Source organism: Sciurus carolinensis, chromosome 6, assembly GCF_902686445.1.
Source record: "Sciurus carolinensis chromosome 6, mSciCar1.2, whole genome shotgun sequence".
NCBI lineage: Eukaryota > Metazoa > Chordata > Mammalia > Rodentia > Sciuridae > Sciurus > Sciurus carolinensis.
In genome coordinates this window covers 131,074,593-131,090,562 of record NC_062218.1, presented here as the reverse complement: position 1 = coordinate 131,090,562, position 15,970 = coordinate 131,074,593, and the positions used below count along the sequence as shown (strand labels likewise).

Sequence of the window (15,970 nt, the reverse complement as noted above, 5' to 3'; positions counted from 1 at the left end):
AGATTGTAGCTATGCATAGTACTGCTTTCACTAGGAAATGCTTATAATAGTTAACAACTTTTCTTCAGTAACAGTAGAGTATTTGAGAATCATGTCCAGGCAGGTAACACTAAACAGAGAGCAAGTATTCATCTCTCCACCAGCTTTCTTCCATGTGAAGCATCAATGGCTAACGTGTTATGATTTACCCCGATTGTTCAATGGAATGAAGCCACCAAAACTTGACTGAGCTTTCCTATTCACCAGTAAGACTTGCCGCAGCTAGACACAGTTCAGGTCAGCTCAAGCAGGTTTACATAGATTCATAGAAGCCTGGATCAAGGGAGCTTTAGTTGTCACCTAGACTATCCCCTTACCCCAGTACTATCTTCCAGGAATGGTACCCCTGACCTCACAAGAGGCAGCTAAGCTATGACTAAACAGCTCCAACTGAAAAATGGTTCTTCCTCTTAGGACTTGTCAGCTTCCTGTGCCTTTCCCCCACCGCCCTAATTCTATCTCTAGCAATGGCAGAAAGCAGTAACACTCCTCACTCTTTGTAATGGTTGTTTATCCATTCAACAAGAATTTCTTTAGAAGAATTTGGCTAGGCATCAAACAAAGTGCTCCCCACCATCCCATCCTCAAATCCTTGAACCTTCCCTCATTTTTTTTTTTTTTTTTTTTTTTTGTGGTGCTGGGGATTGAACCCAGGGCCTTGTGCTTGCAAGGCAAGCACTCTACCAACTGAGCTATATCCCCAGCCCAAACCTTCCCTCATTTGACCTGACTTCCAGATGCCCACCCAAACCACCTTCCTCCCAAGCTTAATATACTGGAGTTGATCAAATTCCATCTTAAAATGTGGTGCCCAGAACTGAGGTTGCTATTTTTCTGAAGCCTACATTGGGTGTTTTAGCCCACCTTGGTCAAAGGCAATGCCAATTGTGGAAAAACCCCAATTATAACTAGAGTGCTGCAGGCCAGGTCCCACTTACTGAATATATTGTTGAAGAACATGGAGAAAGAGGGAAAGAGTAAGACTGTGGCTCTTGAAATAATGTGATGTCAGATCTCTGTGCCCAGAACTCCCCTTGGGCATTAGTGGTGAGTCTAAGTCACTCTAATCAAACACTACCCTTCCCCCTCCTTTGGTGTCTGATGCCTTAGAAAATGAGAAAAAAATAAAGAAAGAGCATGCTATTCTGATGACCCGACACTGGGCTAAATAGAGAACTGTGCCATAGGAAAGGGTCTTTCTTACACATAGCCCTTTAGCCCACACAAAGAGAACAGAAATGAGCTTCAGAAGATGCCTCTCCAGGTGAAGAAGGTGGTTCCACAAATGCCCTCTGACTTCTAGGGATCCCCCACTTTGAGGCCTCTACTGTGACTTTGTGCAAAGGAATAGATTCCTTTATTGGAATGAAATCACACCTCCTCTCTCTCTCCTGGATCTTGTTCCTCCACAGCTCTCACAGCTCCCTCCCTGGAAGAAAGCCATCCCCTTACAGAAGCAGAAGTCATCTCCACTCTGACAAAACCCTGATTGATGCATAAACTCCTGTAAATTTTTCAAAGGCCTGGTGCAAGTCCCCTCCTCTCTGAAGCCATTTTCCTACATATCAGATTAAAGGAAACAGTTGAGAGCCAAAAGATAGCAGGCAGAATGGAGAGGCTCATTAGGAGAGAATAATAAAACAAAAAGAGTGTGAGGGGAAGAGGAAAGGTTGCTGCAGATGGAAACAGATACTGCCTTGCCTCTTGAAGCTCCCTTCCTTTTCTTTCCTGGGCATAGGAGGAAATAAAACAGGCTTCTAGAATAACTTTGCCAGAGGATCCCTTTTTCTTCACAGGATATTAGATCAAAGGGGGATTGGTGAGTGAGTCAGCTAAGGTCCTCTGCAATTTTGCAGCAGTCTGATCCCTCTGAGTCCACATCAGAGGGTTCCTATGAGGCCCTTACTCACACTCCCCACCAATGGTTCTTGCCTGTCATTTGATTGGACTATGGTGAGGGGCAGCAAAGACATCTGGGGGTGAGTGGTTCAATCTTGGAGCAGCTCACAGAAAGATGCAAGCAAACAGATGGAACAGTGGTGGCTAAAACAGGGATTCCTCTGGGGGCAGTAGGAGCCCTGAGGACTAGTGTGCCCATTCTGCCTGTATGAACTAGGGAGGGCTTTCCCAAGGAGGTGACCTTGGGAGTTCTGCTTTAAGAACTCTTCCTCCACCGCTGCCCCTGTCCCCTGCCTCCTCTCCCAAAGCAACTAGTTTGTGGTCTTTGGAGCTGTGACCAGAACTTCTGGCTGCAGGGATTGGGGGGATATGATTGGCGGGAGTGTCTGCCAGGGGTTGGGGACAGCTAAATGTAGAAGAGGAATGGGGAGTGAAAAGAGAAGAAAAGAAGGGAGAATGGGAGATGAATAATGAAAGAGAGAGGAGGAGCGGAAGGAGATGGAGAAAGGGAGAGGGAGAGAAAGGGGGAGAAGGAGAGAGGGAGAGACGGAGGGGGAGAGACGGGGGGGGAGACAGAGAGAGAGAGAGAGAGAGAGAGAGAGAGAGAGAGAGAGAGAATATGAATATTTGAATTTCCCATCTGAAAGGGTAGCGGTAGCACGTCAGGGCCTGGCTGAGGGGCGTGATTGGAGGGCGCCTTCGGCAGCCGCCCGCGGCAGGAGCCGCGGCCCCAGCTCGCCTGACGGAGTTACACGAGGCGGCGGCGGGAGCTGGAAAGAAGGAACCGCCTGGTTGAGTCGGGCCGGAGCCCTGCAGCGGCTTAGACGGTTTCGGGGACCGCCAGGTCGGTGCTGGCCGCGGGCCGGGAGGGCGGAGCCGGGCTGTGGGCAACAAGGTCCAGACTCTCGCCTTGAGGCTTCAGGGCAGCCCGGGAAGCTGGAGAGTAAGTCTTTTGCCAAGCATAGCTCCCCAAGATTGCCGGGGTGCTGGAATGGGGGACTGCGCGGCGGCTGCGGGGACCCTCCGGGGCGCCCTCGCCGGGTGCTGAAAGGACAGCTCCCCGCGCTGCAGGCTGCGGGAAGTAAGTGCAGCAGCCGCGAACCCCGAGGGAGGTGTGAACCCGGGAGCCCGAGACCCCCCGGGCAAAAGCCCAAAATAGCCAGGACCGCCCCGAATGCAGCGGGAGACTGAAGTCTGAACCTAGAGAACAACTTCGGGCTCTCAGGGCTAGGGTGGGGGGACGTAGGTCTAAGCTACTTCGGGGTTGCGGTTAACCCTGAGCCCGCCAGGGCCCTCTTCGCCCCGGAGGAGGGAGCCTCCCCCAGGGGTAGAGTTCAGTCTCCCTAGTGAGTCAGAGGGTGGCGGGAGGGAGGCGGACAGACCGAAGGTGGAGGGGAGGAGAACTTAAACGTCGATTGTGGATGGGGGACCAAGAGGACTATTTGTCCTCTTCCCCCAGGAGCTGAGGTTTGAGCAGGTCTTCGGCTGTTTGGGGTCAATGGGAACAGTCTCTGTGTCCTCGCGCTCACCAGCCCCACTCTGCCCCCTCCCTCAGCAAAGTTTGAGATCGGGCTGGGTCTGTGGTTAAGCTTTGTGTGTTGGGGGAAGGGTGCTCTTGGTGGCCAACTGATACCTCCAGGGCAGAGCAGCTGGGGGTACTGGTCTTGGAGAGTGCCAGGAGAGGGGCTCCTGGGTTCCTGTCCTCTCTTCTGGTGGGGGAAACTGGGAGCCCCCGCCTCTTCCGCTTTTCAGACAGAGCCAGTTACCTACCCTCTCCCATCCTCCACTGCCCCTTCTCCTCCCCAGTGCTTTTCCCTTCTAGGGAGGTGGGGTTGGGGGGGCATAGAGGGACATCCCCTATCTCTGCCACCGCCATTAGCGTCGAGTCCCTTGCAAAAAGCGAGTGAGTGTTGAATTGAGTTGCAGTGAGTATAGCTCGAACTAGAGCCATAAAATCAGAAAAACAGCCACAAGGACAAACACTGCAGGTGCCCGAGTCTGCCTGTCAGATGGCGGGGTGGGGGTGGGGGGGCAGTCCTGAAAACCGCCTGGGGCTCAGATGGCCTAGCGAAAGCAGGTGCCTCAGTTGACTGCCTTCAGGCTGGGACCTGCTAGGAGGGAGTCAGGCAGCAAAGCTTAAGACTTGCCCTGGGTGCTAGACACACTGAAGGCATGGAAACCTGGTGCTTGCAGTAGCACCCGTCTCCCGCCCCTTCTCTTCCTCCCCTCCTCCAGTTCAGCATCCTCCCCCACCTCCACCCCCCGCGCCCCCCCACCACCATCCTTCCCGCGTAGGGACCGACCAAGATTTCCTGCAGAACCGCTAAGGAGCGCCTCCTGGCGTTCCGGCCCAAATCCTCAGCTGCACGCAACCTCCTGGACCTCCCCATTCCTGGGGAGCATATGGCAAAATACACACAATGCCAGCAGACGTACTCACACAAACTTACACGAAGTCTAAGTTCAGAGTTAGACATGCAGGGTCATACTTTGAACGTGCACACTCACACACTCGCTGACACAACATTAAATTCAACCCTGTAAATATAACCTGAGGATCTACCCTATAGTGGATTCAAGAGATAAGATACAGATGTTGTATTGAAAGGAAATCAAAGTGAGGAGAAAGAGAAAGACACTAGACAGGTAGAGCATGAGGTGGAGGCAGGCAATACTGCCCTAGAAAGTGCCATGGGTCTCACATCTTGCCAAGCAGATCCAAGAAATTTCATGGAGTGACGTTTGAGAGTGATCGTTGAAAATTAATGTTGCTGCTGTTGTTGATGTTGATCATGATGACAATGATTATGATAATTTATATTACTGAGCACATATACTGGGTTAGGCTCTTTATTTGTATTATTTCAATGCTCATAACAAGTCTTGATCATTGATAACGGTTGTTTCCATTTTACACATGAGAAATCATTGTATTTGCTCAAGGTCACTCAATAAGTGGTAGAACTAGGATTTGAACCAGCAGAGATGAGTTTAGGAGGTTCTAAGGTGGTGGGGATATCATGTACAAATGTCCTGGAGTGTTTGGAAAGAATATGCACTGTGGGGTCTGGCTGAAGCAGAACCACGTGCGAGGGATGGGAAGTGAAAGGCAAAGAAGGTGGGTACCAGATTATGCAGGACTTGAAGGTCAGCACAAGGATTCTGATTGGTTTAACAAGGCCATGGGGAACCATTGCAGGTATGTTTGAATGAGAAGATCTGCCCTTTTGGAAGATTAATTGGATAACCATGTAGAAGATGGATGAGAGCAGAGAGAGAGAGAGTTAGAGGTTATGTGCAAATCCAGAACCTCTAGGCCCTGAACCAAAGCATTAGCAGCAGTAGGAGAGAGGAGAGTGAGAGTGCTAGAAGCATTGCAAAGCTACGGTCTCCATATCTGCCTCTCAGTTGTACTCACCAACTCCTTGTGTGATTTGCTGTGCAGTGTCTACCCTCCCTGGACAACTAAATGTTGTGAGATAAAGTGCCAGGACTCCCTCATTCTCTGCCACAGGCTTAGCACCAACAACAGTATCTGGGAGAGTAGATATTTAAAGAATTCAGTATGAGTAAATGAGTGAATGAACTGATGACTGACTGGCATCTTCAGTTTAAGCAATCAGAACAAAGAATACTGAAGAAAAAGATGGTTGAGTGGAGGAGGCAAGAATGAGATTGATTTTGGACAGATTGAATTGGAGAGGATACATGTAATAACATGCAGTAGAGAGTTAAATGCGCAGGTTTGGGAAAGAAAGATAAGTAGTAGTGAGAGATGAGACTTCCAAGGGAGACAGTAGGGAAAGGAGGTATAGTGAGAAGAAGAGAGTTTGCTTCAAGAACATCTGCATTTTAAAGGAAAGAAAGGAAGCCAGCAAAGCAGAGAAAGACTTATCTGACAAGTAGAGTGAAGACAGCAAGAGTACTGTGTTGTGGAATTCAGGAGAAGATGCAAGAAGACTGGAAAAAGTCAGGGAAGGAAGTCATCATTAGCATTGGATGCTATGGAGGGAAGGAGAAAGAGGGCTCTGAAAACACTCCTGGCTGGACTTTAGGAGGGACTCCTGGCCACTCTGATTAGGGCAGTTGGAGTGATGTGGAGTGGCAGGTCTCTGGACCCACAGGGTGGTAAGGCTTGAGCAGAAGGTGAAGAAGTGGAGACACCAAGTGCAGAGCCCTTCATCAAAACATTAGAGGGCACAGAGATCAAGGAAAACTCAGGGTTCAAGGAGGGAGTTGGAGAAGGAGGATAAAAGAGACAAGTGGAGAGGAGATTGAAGATGTAAGGAACAGGAATAGCTGGATGGACCAAGGAGAAAGGTATAAAGAGAGAAACCCCAGAGCACAAGCAAATGGACTGGCCTCAGCCAGAGGAGGAGACTCTGGAAGTTGGAAGAAGGGAGGTCGCAGGAGCTCACAATAGCTGGAGATCCATCATTTGGAGATTCATCATTTTGGTAACAACCAACATTTACTGAGCACCATCATTGCCAAACACATCCTGTAGATTATTCTTAACTCCTCATTTTATCGAGAAGACCTTGTACCAAGAGGTAAGATGAGTTAGAAATGGAAGACTCGGGGTCTGAGTCAGGTGAGCCTGACCTCAGAGCTGGTATCCCTTGGCGCTGCTACAAGATGTGAGAGGAAAGTCACCTGCTGAGAGGGAGGGGTCAGGAGTAGGCTGGGCCTTAAAAACTGGTTAGCGGAGTCTCAACAGAATAAACAAGAGATTGCTTAATTGAGAGGGCCACACTGGGATTGAGTGGTGGGGCTTTGAGGAAGACCCAAGAAGCTGGGTCAAGTAATCCCAGCAGGCTAAGTAGCAGCCACCTTGAGTAATAGAGACATAAGCATTGAAAAGACTCAATCCTTAAATAAACGTGCTTTGCAAATTGGGGGTATTCAGTGTTTGCTGAATGAATGCAGGAAAGCAGAGGTGTCTGGAGAAGGAGATGGTTTGGTGATAGATGGCATGCTGAATTTGAATAGTGCCCTTAAAACACCCAAAGGAAGGTGTCCATTAAAAGGTACATGTAACGGTACATGTATTCTTAATTTATTCATCACCTATTTCCCTACAGACACATGCATGCACACACCCCTCAGAATGCAATCTGCATGAAGGCAGGCTTTGTGTCTTTTGTTCACTGTTACATCCCCAGTGCTTACCATATCAACTAGCACATAGTAGGTGCGCAGTTAATGCTTATTGAATGAATAAAAATGGCAATCTGGAGCCAAGATAAAAAAGAGGTCTAGGTGCCATCAGTGCCAGTGGTTATTAAAGCCCCTAGAGGGGATGAGTTCCCCCAGAGAAAGGCTGGAAAGGAAAAAGAGGCAGAGGCTGAGGTCAGAGTCCTGGGGAACAAGCTTATAGAAGGACAGAAGGAAAAAGAGGAATCAGTGAAACAGGAAGAGCAAGGAGGAGAGGAAAGGGAACAGTAGGAGATGGGGAACCAAGTCATAGAACCAAGAGCAGGGCGGGGTTTGAAGGTACAGATGGGAGGTCAGCAATTCAAATGCAGCAGGATTGCTCCAACAAAAGCAAAGGAACAGGGACTGGAAGATCATCTGTTTCCAAAGAGAAAATTGCCAGGGTCACACAGCAAGTTAGAGATGAGGCTGGAACTAGAGCCCAGGTATCTGCTTACCAATTTGAAACAGCTCAAATCAGAGTCCTGCATCTTCCACCCCACCTGGTAATTCCTTGAGCTCCATGAAAACACTAAGTAGGAACTCAAGAGTTCCTGAAATCATTTGATTATTGCATTGTTCAATTCCTGTTCTTAAAAATGAAGCTGTTTCTCAAGGCCCTAAAGTCAATCAAAAACATTTTGACTGAGCCGAGCAACCTCCAAACTCAGATTTCTGGGTCATAGTGTGTTCTCTTGCATTTCCTGGAAAGTGTATTCCTTTTTGACTTAAATGTAATCCCCACAAATATAGTGTCAGCAGTGGTTAACATTTTATGGGCTCCAGCTACACCTCAGGCATTTGACCAGTATCCTCTTTTCTCTTTCAGCCTCAGTACAAAGGTAGCCTTAACATTCCTCTGTCTTGCAGAGAACAAACTAAAGCTTTCCTAGGGATTCATAGCAGTATTATAGCTAGGATTCTGAACCAATTGCATCTGATGGATACCAAAGTCCCTGGGGATTTTTTTCTACTGTGTCATGATCTTCTCTACTCTACCCAAACAACCTATCAGGTGATCTGATCAAGTAGATCTTGGGCCTCCTAGTATGGAAAAAAAAAAAAAAATTCCAGTCTGCTGATATGATTTCTCATTTTGAAGGAAATGAGAAAAATCCATCATTGAGTAGCCAATGACCTTGAACCCAACCTGGTTGTAATATACAGCCTGTTTCTCTGACACAGTTTGCCAGGACTCTTTTTCTTTTTAACAAACCCAAAAGTCCCCAGTACTGTGTGAGATAAGAAGTTCTTGGGGAGTAGACTGGCCTCAGTTAATCATAAAGCCACATCACATAACTTTGTCTGTTAAAAAAAAAATTCCTGAAACTGTAGTTAAAATAAAAAGACTATCTCTGAGTTACAGCATTGGGGTTCATCTCAGAAATGTGGGGGACATGTGGTAAGAAGAAAGCCAAGGATGAAATCTCCAAGCCCTTTTCCCACTATTGCCATTGGAATAGTTCTACTTTTACAAAATTTGCATATTGAGGCTCCCAATAAGATTTTATTTGGAGAAAATATTTTGAGGTAAAATAATAAAAATAATAATAAATGTTGGTGATTTAGGGAGAAGGGAAAGAGGACTAACATTTGCAGAGTACCTACAAGACCCATGCTAGGTACTTTATAAAGGCCCTAAGCTCAAGAAGATTATAATGTCTCCAAGGCCTCCATGTGTAATTCAAAATAAAAATCAATATTAAGCTATAAAATATAAAATTTGCATGCAGCAATAAAAAAATAACATTTTTCCCTTTGTCTAATTTCCAAAGCTGGGTATATTCATCCAAGCCAGCTGTTCCCATTTTTCCATGCCCCTCTGATTTGCTGGGGCCATAAGCACATGCTCATTCATTTTTATGAGTTGATCCAATGGCCTGGCTGGATTCTCTCCAATCTTCACAGTAACCCTGAGAAAGAAAACATTGCCATTTCTGTCTCACAGAAGAGCAAACTGGGGGCTTAAAGAGGCTAAGTAACTTGCTGAAGGTTACATAAGAGAGGCATGAAACTGCACCCTGCCCCAAATTCCAGGTTCATTCTAGTATTCCCGGTTTCAAATTAGAACATGGTAAAGATGATGGTTTTAAAATAGGAAGCAGAAGTTGTTTGATGGCACACATGTGTTTGGCACATAGCAAGTGCTCACAAAATAGCCCCTTTCCACCTCCTCTCACTTCCTACCAGGGCATTGCCTTGGCCTCAGACTAATGGGTGCTCAAGTCTGAACAAGGGTGAAGTTGCCCTATGTCAAAGTCTACCACACTGCCTGGGCAGAAGCCTCTCCCATCTGACTCCCAATTTCTCTTTTGCAGGTTAGAACATCTTCCCAAGCCAGACCAGGCAGGGGCGCTGCATGTTAATTCAGCCCTGGGCTAGGGCACATTAACCAGAGCCAGCAGCATGGACTTCGTCATGAAGCAGGCCCTTGGAGGTGAGCCCTGCTTCAAATTCCCTGACACACAGCACACTCCTGACCCGGGTCCTGGCCCAAGTAAGCTGAGGCCCCTCTCATCTCAACCCTGTCTCCCAATTTACCACATCTTCTCCCTTCCCACCCCATTATAGGGGCCACCAAGGACATGGGGAAGATGCTGGGGGGAGAGGAGGAGAAGGACCCCGATGCACAGAAGAAGGAGGAGGAGAGGCAGGAAGCGCTGAGGCAGCAGGAGGAAGAGCGCAAGGCCAAGCACGCGCGCATGGAGGCCGAGCGAGAGAAGGTCCGGCAGCAGATCCGTGACAAGGTCAGCAGCACCCTTCCTGGTAGAAGAGTAGAAAGGGTAATAGGGCTTCAAACTCCAGCTCCCCTCAATCTTATGCTTTCACCTTAGACCTAGTTCCTCTCTGAGCCTCACTCTTATCATCAGAAAAAAATGGGTGTCAAGGGGATGCCTCTCTCAAAGGCTCCTTATGGAGATTAAATAAGATAATGCACATAAAAGTGCCACAGGACCACAGTGTCTTATGCACGACCCTCTGGATCAAATATGTGTGGAATTGAGAATTTGTGGATGTTAGAAAAAATACCAGAGTACCCTGAGCATCTGATAGTGTTGTTAGGTAGCACTCCCGGTGAATCTGGGTCTGTGTGCCAAACAGTGCAATGCCTGTCTGGTAGCATCATGCAACAAATCAAGACTGTAAGTAATCTTCCTTGGTTCAAGCTGAGTGTTGTCACCAAAATTTGTCTCCAAACACAGAGGAAAATTTTTTAGTAAAACATAGTCTTTTTAGAAAAACATAGTCTTTCTTTTGTAAATTATCTACACTCTGAAAAGCAGGCACATCCTACAGAGAAAGCACCCTTAGCCCCACTCTATAGATAAGGAGACTGAGGCTTAGGAAGCGTTCATGAGCCATGTCAACCAAGTCTGCATGACCTGGAGATTCAGCTCTCTCTTTGTCTTATGTCTCCTTGTATCCCACCACCCTTCATATTCCTTTCTGCCCTTCTCCTTCCCAGTATGGGCTGAAGAAGAAGGAGGAGAAGGAAGCAGAGGAGAAGGCAGCCCTTGAACAGCCCTGTGAGGGGAGCCTGACCCGGCCCAAGAAGGCTATCCCGGCAGGCTGCGGGGATGAGGAGGAGGAGGAAGAAGAGAGCATCCTGGACACGGTGCTCAAATACCTGCCTGGACCGCTGCAGGACATGTTCAAGAAGTAACCAGCCCTCCTGCCCCATTCCCATTCCACTTGTTACTTTTTATTTTATTTTATTTTATTTTATTTCTTTTTATTCAGTTAAGTCTCAATTCTGAAGGGGAAAACCTCAGTTGGCCTCTGCCCCCCTTCCCTGGCCAGGGGCTCCTCCCCCTCAATTCTCCCTTACACCCCCCTTCATCCCAGGGTATCCATTCCCACTCCACTCCCAAGCATCTTGAAAAAAAAAAAGGATTGATAGCTTTTTTTCAGTAGGGGCCATTGAACCCAGAGCCAAAGGCACTGGGTAGCCCTCTATGGAAACCTAAGTTCTATATTAGTGTGGTAACCCCCATACATTCCTTCGTGCTCCCCACTGCCAGGAGGACCACTGTCCCCAGCCAGCCAAAGTAACGACACATTCCAGCCCTGCCCAGCATGCTGATCTTTGGCTTCTGATACCTCAGTGGGCCTCAAGGTCAGGGCAGGGGCACTGAGTGGCCTGGCTCTGAGGAAGGGAGTCAGGGTAAGCCTGTCCCATGAAGGCCTAACCTGAGAGGGCTTGGGTATGGCCAGGCTAGGGTCTAGACAGAAGGTTGAGGCTCTTTCCCCCTCTTCCTGGTGATACCCAGCCCAGGAGCACACCCTTCCCCAAACCCCTCCTGGAGAGGCATGGCGCCTGCCAAGCTGGTCCCTCTAAACGGATCCTCTTTGGACTTCAGCACATCTGTGGAGGAGCCCCAGGATAGGGCAACCCCTTGTTTCCCCTCACCCCACTTAGGTTCTGGGACCCCACTGCCAGGCTGGACCCAGCTTGCCCAGCCAAGGGGCTGCCCAGACCCCCAGAAAACACTTGGAGCCATCGGGCAGTGATGGTCTATGCCATGGGACCCCCCCCATTGGTGTGACCAAGCTGCCCCCATTCCTATCCATGCCTCTTTCCCATTTTGTCCTGTCCATGTGCTTCCAGGGCCCTGTGGTCCCCAGGTGGACCCTTCCTGGCCAAAGCCCCAAGTCATTGGGGAGAAGCCAATTCCCACTTGACAGAAGGCATCTGTCCATTCATCCTATTGGCCAAGAACAAACTCTTCTCTAGGATGTATGGGACTAGCATTTGTCCCCCAACTACCCACTCCCTAGATCATCAAGACATCAGTCATTTGTATGAGAATGGGATGGGGAAGGAGGGGGAAACAAGGGAGGAAAGTGTGAGTCCATCATGATATTGAGTGGCAGAGACTGCAGCAGTGATTGTGTGTCCATATATATGTATGGTTATGCATATATGTATGGTTAGAGTGAGGTGTGTCTTGAGATTGTGTGTGTGTGTTAGTTATCACATCTCTCTTTTAGAGATTGTATATGTTAGGCAGCCGATGTGTGCGTGCTTGTTTGAAGCGATGTATTTGAGTCATGATTGCGTCCTTAAGTGTGTGCTAACCACCTCATATGTTTTTAAGATTGCATGTGTTAGCTTGTATATGCATGAGTTTTCAAAATGGCATGTGTGTCAGGAGTGATAGATACATGTTAGATGTAGATGTGTGTGTCTGAGAGAAGTGACAGATATAACAAGACTGTTGTGCACATGTGTGGGAGTCTGAAAAGGAAGTTGTGTACATAGATGTGTGCTTGGAGAGAGGGAACATAAAGGTAAGATGCCCCCTCCAAGCCCTGAGACCATTGGTCACAGGTGGCTACATCCAACAGGAGACCTTGTCCTTGGCCTAGAGTCCTCCCACCCTTGGAGGGTGTCTGTCTGAGGTTCCCAGAATTCCACTGGGACAGACCCAGGCAGTGCCCCAGGAAGCCATGCTAGCCCCCTACCAGGGCCTATCCCAAAAGCAGGGGCCAGGGAGGGGGCGACTTGCCTGCCCCTGAAGCCCCTGTCCCATTGACCCCAGTTTGCATTCTGCGGGTTTTCCATTTTAGTGGATTTATACTTTTATTTCAGAGAGACAGGTGTCTTCTCTGTCCGTTTCCAATAGTTAAAGCCATATCAGTTAGATTGCAATACTTTAAAGATGAGACAAAACAATCCATATGTTTAGGGAACCAGAAAAGTCCCCTGGTCTGTCCCTTCTCTGGGGAGCAGGGCCTCAGCAGCTCCAGCTCCCTGGACTTTCCATCCACCCCCGCCCCCTCCCCTTGTGCTCTTCTGTGGGGCCCCCAGGGGGCCATTGTCTGTCCGTGCCTGTGTCTGTGATGGGGAGCCACCTCGCACCCCTGTTGTCTGCTTGTCTGTCTGTGTCTTTTATCCTGGCAGGATGGTCATTCTCAAGAGGCCTGGGGTCTCAGACCAGAAACAGGCAGGGCACAGTCCAGGGGCCCTGGACCTCCCTAAATCCTGTGTGAGTCCCACTTGGACATAGGTGTGGATGCCAGTGTTGTGAGAGGTCTCCCCCTTGACAGGGACCCTCAGACCTTGAAGCTGATGCCAGGGCACAAGGTGATGCAGATAAGCAGGGGACCCAGCCATACTAGGTGCACCTGAGGGACCCTAGATTCTCAGATGGTGTCCCTGGCAGTCTCCACAGCCCCTCTGGACCTGCAGGGTGGGCTCAGGGCTTCTCAGCCCCACCTCGGTGCCCTCCAGGCTGGGCTGGCTTAGTCTGGGTGCACCTCCCAGGTTCCTCCATTCTGTTCCTGGGCAGCAGGACTTGAGGACTTTCTGGAGGCAGGGGTCAGGGAGAGAATTTCTGTCTGGCACATACTTAGCTGTAGCCACTGCCAAGTGATCACTGTCAGGTCCAGAGGGACACAATGACTGTCATTTCTGACAAAGACCTGACTGTGGGTAGAAGTCAATGAACGGGTGGCCCAGAAAGGATGTCTGTCCAACCCACTAGTGAGGGGGACAAAATATGCATGGGATGCTGTAGCAGGGGAAAGGATGTTCATGTGCTATACCTGGAATGGGAGATGGGTGTGACTCACTTGATAGGAGGAGGATGAATGTGTCTCACAGAAATGGGGCAGTGTGCATGTAACACACTGAGAGGGAGAGGCCCCAGAATTCAGCACACATACATGATACCCCGGGAGACTAGGGAAGAGCAATCTGAAAACAGAATGAGGTGCAAGGGAGCACCCATCAGTCACATGGCTATGTGTGCTTGCAGGGAAGGGGAAGGTGACCCAGGTTCCTGTGCCTGGGATTCACCACCAGGGAGAAGGAAAAGAGTTTTTCTGGGTTGCCCTGGGCTGAGCACTGGTGATGGGCCAGGGTTTCCAAATGTGGATGTCCCCTACTCTGGGTACAAAAGCACCCAGAAGGTGTGTCTTTAACTACAAAACTTCATGAGGTGCTCCTTCAAATAGAAGCAGGAAGCTGAAAGGTCATCCAGGTGCATAAGACAAAGAAAGAGAAGGGGAAAGAAAAGTATTGTAGCCCAGGACCCTTTGTAGGTGGGGCAGCTAGCAGGCAAAGCCAAGGCTTGTGGCTAGAGTAAAGTGGGGAGACTCTCCAGCCCTAAGAGCCTCCAACACCCAGCTGTCAGGAGTTCTCACTACAACAGCCCAACTGTTCCATTCTTTTGGGGTTCCACAGGACCCTGACTGCACAGGGAGGCCGGGAGTCAGACTGACTCTGACAGGGAATGTCCCAGGTCCTAAGACACGCCTCCCACCAAATGTCCCCTGCTCCAGTCTCCACTCCTGTTGCCCCACCTCTTCACTGGGGAGAGAATGGGAAGTGCTCATGCTGGCCCTGGGGTGGGAGTGAGGAGTCCTACTGAGACCCAGTTGAGATGGACCATCCTGCTCACGCGGGGGAACCCCTTTCCTACATTTGTGCTGTGTCCTTGTTGCTCTGCTTCTTTTAAATGTGTCAGTGCCTGGGGGGAGGGGAGGGCCACTCCCTCATGTCCCCCTGAACCTGACCAAAAGCCATGGCTGTTGCTCCCCCCTTTGTATGATGCAAATGCTAAGATGTACAAAACCAACCATGACAACAACAACAAAAGACCTTGTACAGCAGCAATACGTCTGTCTATCTGCTTCTGTCTATCAGCACCACCAGGATTAAACAGAGGCACTGACCCACCATTGAGGAGAAACATCCCACAGAGCTCCAAAGGCCCCAGAAAATCTTCCCATTTTACCCATCTCCTGGCAAGGACATGATGGAAATGACTCCAGAAATCAACTGAGACCAGTTGGGGCTGGTCCCAGAGTTCCAGAATCACTCTATCTCCTTATGTCAACTCTAAACCCCAGAGCCCGCATGTCCCATCTCTCACCACCCTCCCCTCAGGCTCCTCAGAGTGCGTCATTCTGAGAATACCATGAAGTCACATGTGGGCACAGGTTTATAAATCAGTCATTCCACAAATATTGACTCTCTGTCAGACCATGGGCAAGAAGCTGGGGACATACAGAGAGGGCTCTACTCAGCATTCCTCCTGGACACAGACACTTCCCAGGTCTTGTTGTGGAGTCAGAACCAGATCAGAGACCCCCTCCACTCTCGCACTCACTCCAGTACCCCACCTGGAACTAGGCTCTGTTTCTCAGCACTTCCTATGTCTCAGTCACACACTGGTCTCGCACTTTCTGGCCATCCTCTTCCCTCCTGTCCATCCTCTCCCCATCTCCCAGCCCCTCTTAGAAGACTTACCAAAATGCATTTCCTGCACAACACCCTCCTATGGCCTTGACATCTGCCTATAGGATAACATCTAAATAGTCAAAATGGTTGTGGGTGATGACCCCAAAGTAGGTCAGACTCTCACCCACCTTGATTTTCAAGTGCCTTCAGTCACCACACATACCATGCTATATTATGTATTGTTTTGCATATCCTATCCCCTCTACCCTGAATGAATGACACCTTCCCTTCCTTGATATACTCCTCAGACTTCTCAAGATCCAGCTCAAATTTCACCTCACACAATTCCTTGTCCCCAAAGCAGCATCTATTGCTATATATGCACAACACAGAGCATCACAGCTGAGTGTTCCAAGTCAAGCTCTATCACTAGCAGGATGATCTTGAACAAGTCACTTAACACCTCTGAGTGTTTGCTCACAGGTAAAATAGTATGATGATAATTGCTCTGACCTCCATGGCTGTCGTGAGAAGTAAACGGGGTCCTGCATACACATTCTTATCTCTGAAAGCCAAGCATTCAATGAGTGGCACTTTGCAAATTCTATTATAAGCTGTATCACTGCACGTCCCCCTCCCTAACTTAAG

At 49.0% G+C, this 15,970-nt stretch overlaps 1 protein-coding gene across 6 annotated transcripts in view; it reads left to right on the top strand.

Moving 5' to 3' along the window:
• Cplx2 (complexin 2) overlaps window positions 1–14,757 on the top strand; it is a 90,157-nt gene extending 75,400 nt beyond the window's left edge. For 3 of the 6 annotated variants that reach the window (XM_047556913.1, XM_047556915.1, XM_047556911.1), the window contains exons 3-5: window positions 9,453–9,571; window positions 9,706–9,881; window positions 10,601–14,757. In XM_047556913.1, the coding sequence (XP_047412869.1) occupies window positions 9,541–9,571; window positions 9,706–9,881; window positions 10,601–10,798 (405 nt within the window). In that variant the 5' untranslated portion in view covers window positions 9,453–9,540 and the 3' untranslated portion in view covers window positions 10,799–14,757. The other 3 variants (XM_047556912.1, XM_047556916.1, XM_047556917.1) reach the window with 3 other exon arrangements.
• The last annotated feature ends 1,213 nt before the right edge of the window (window positions 14,758–15,970 follow it).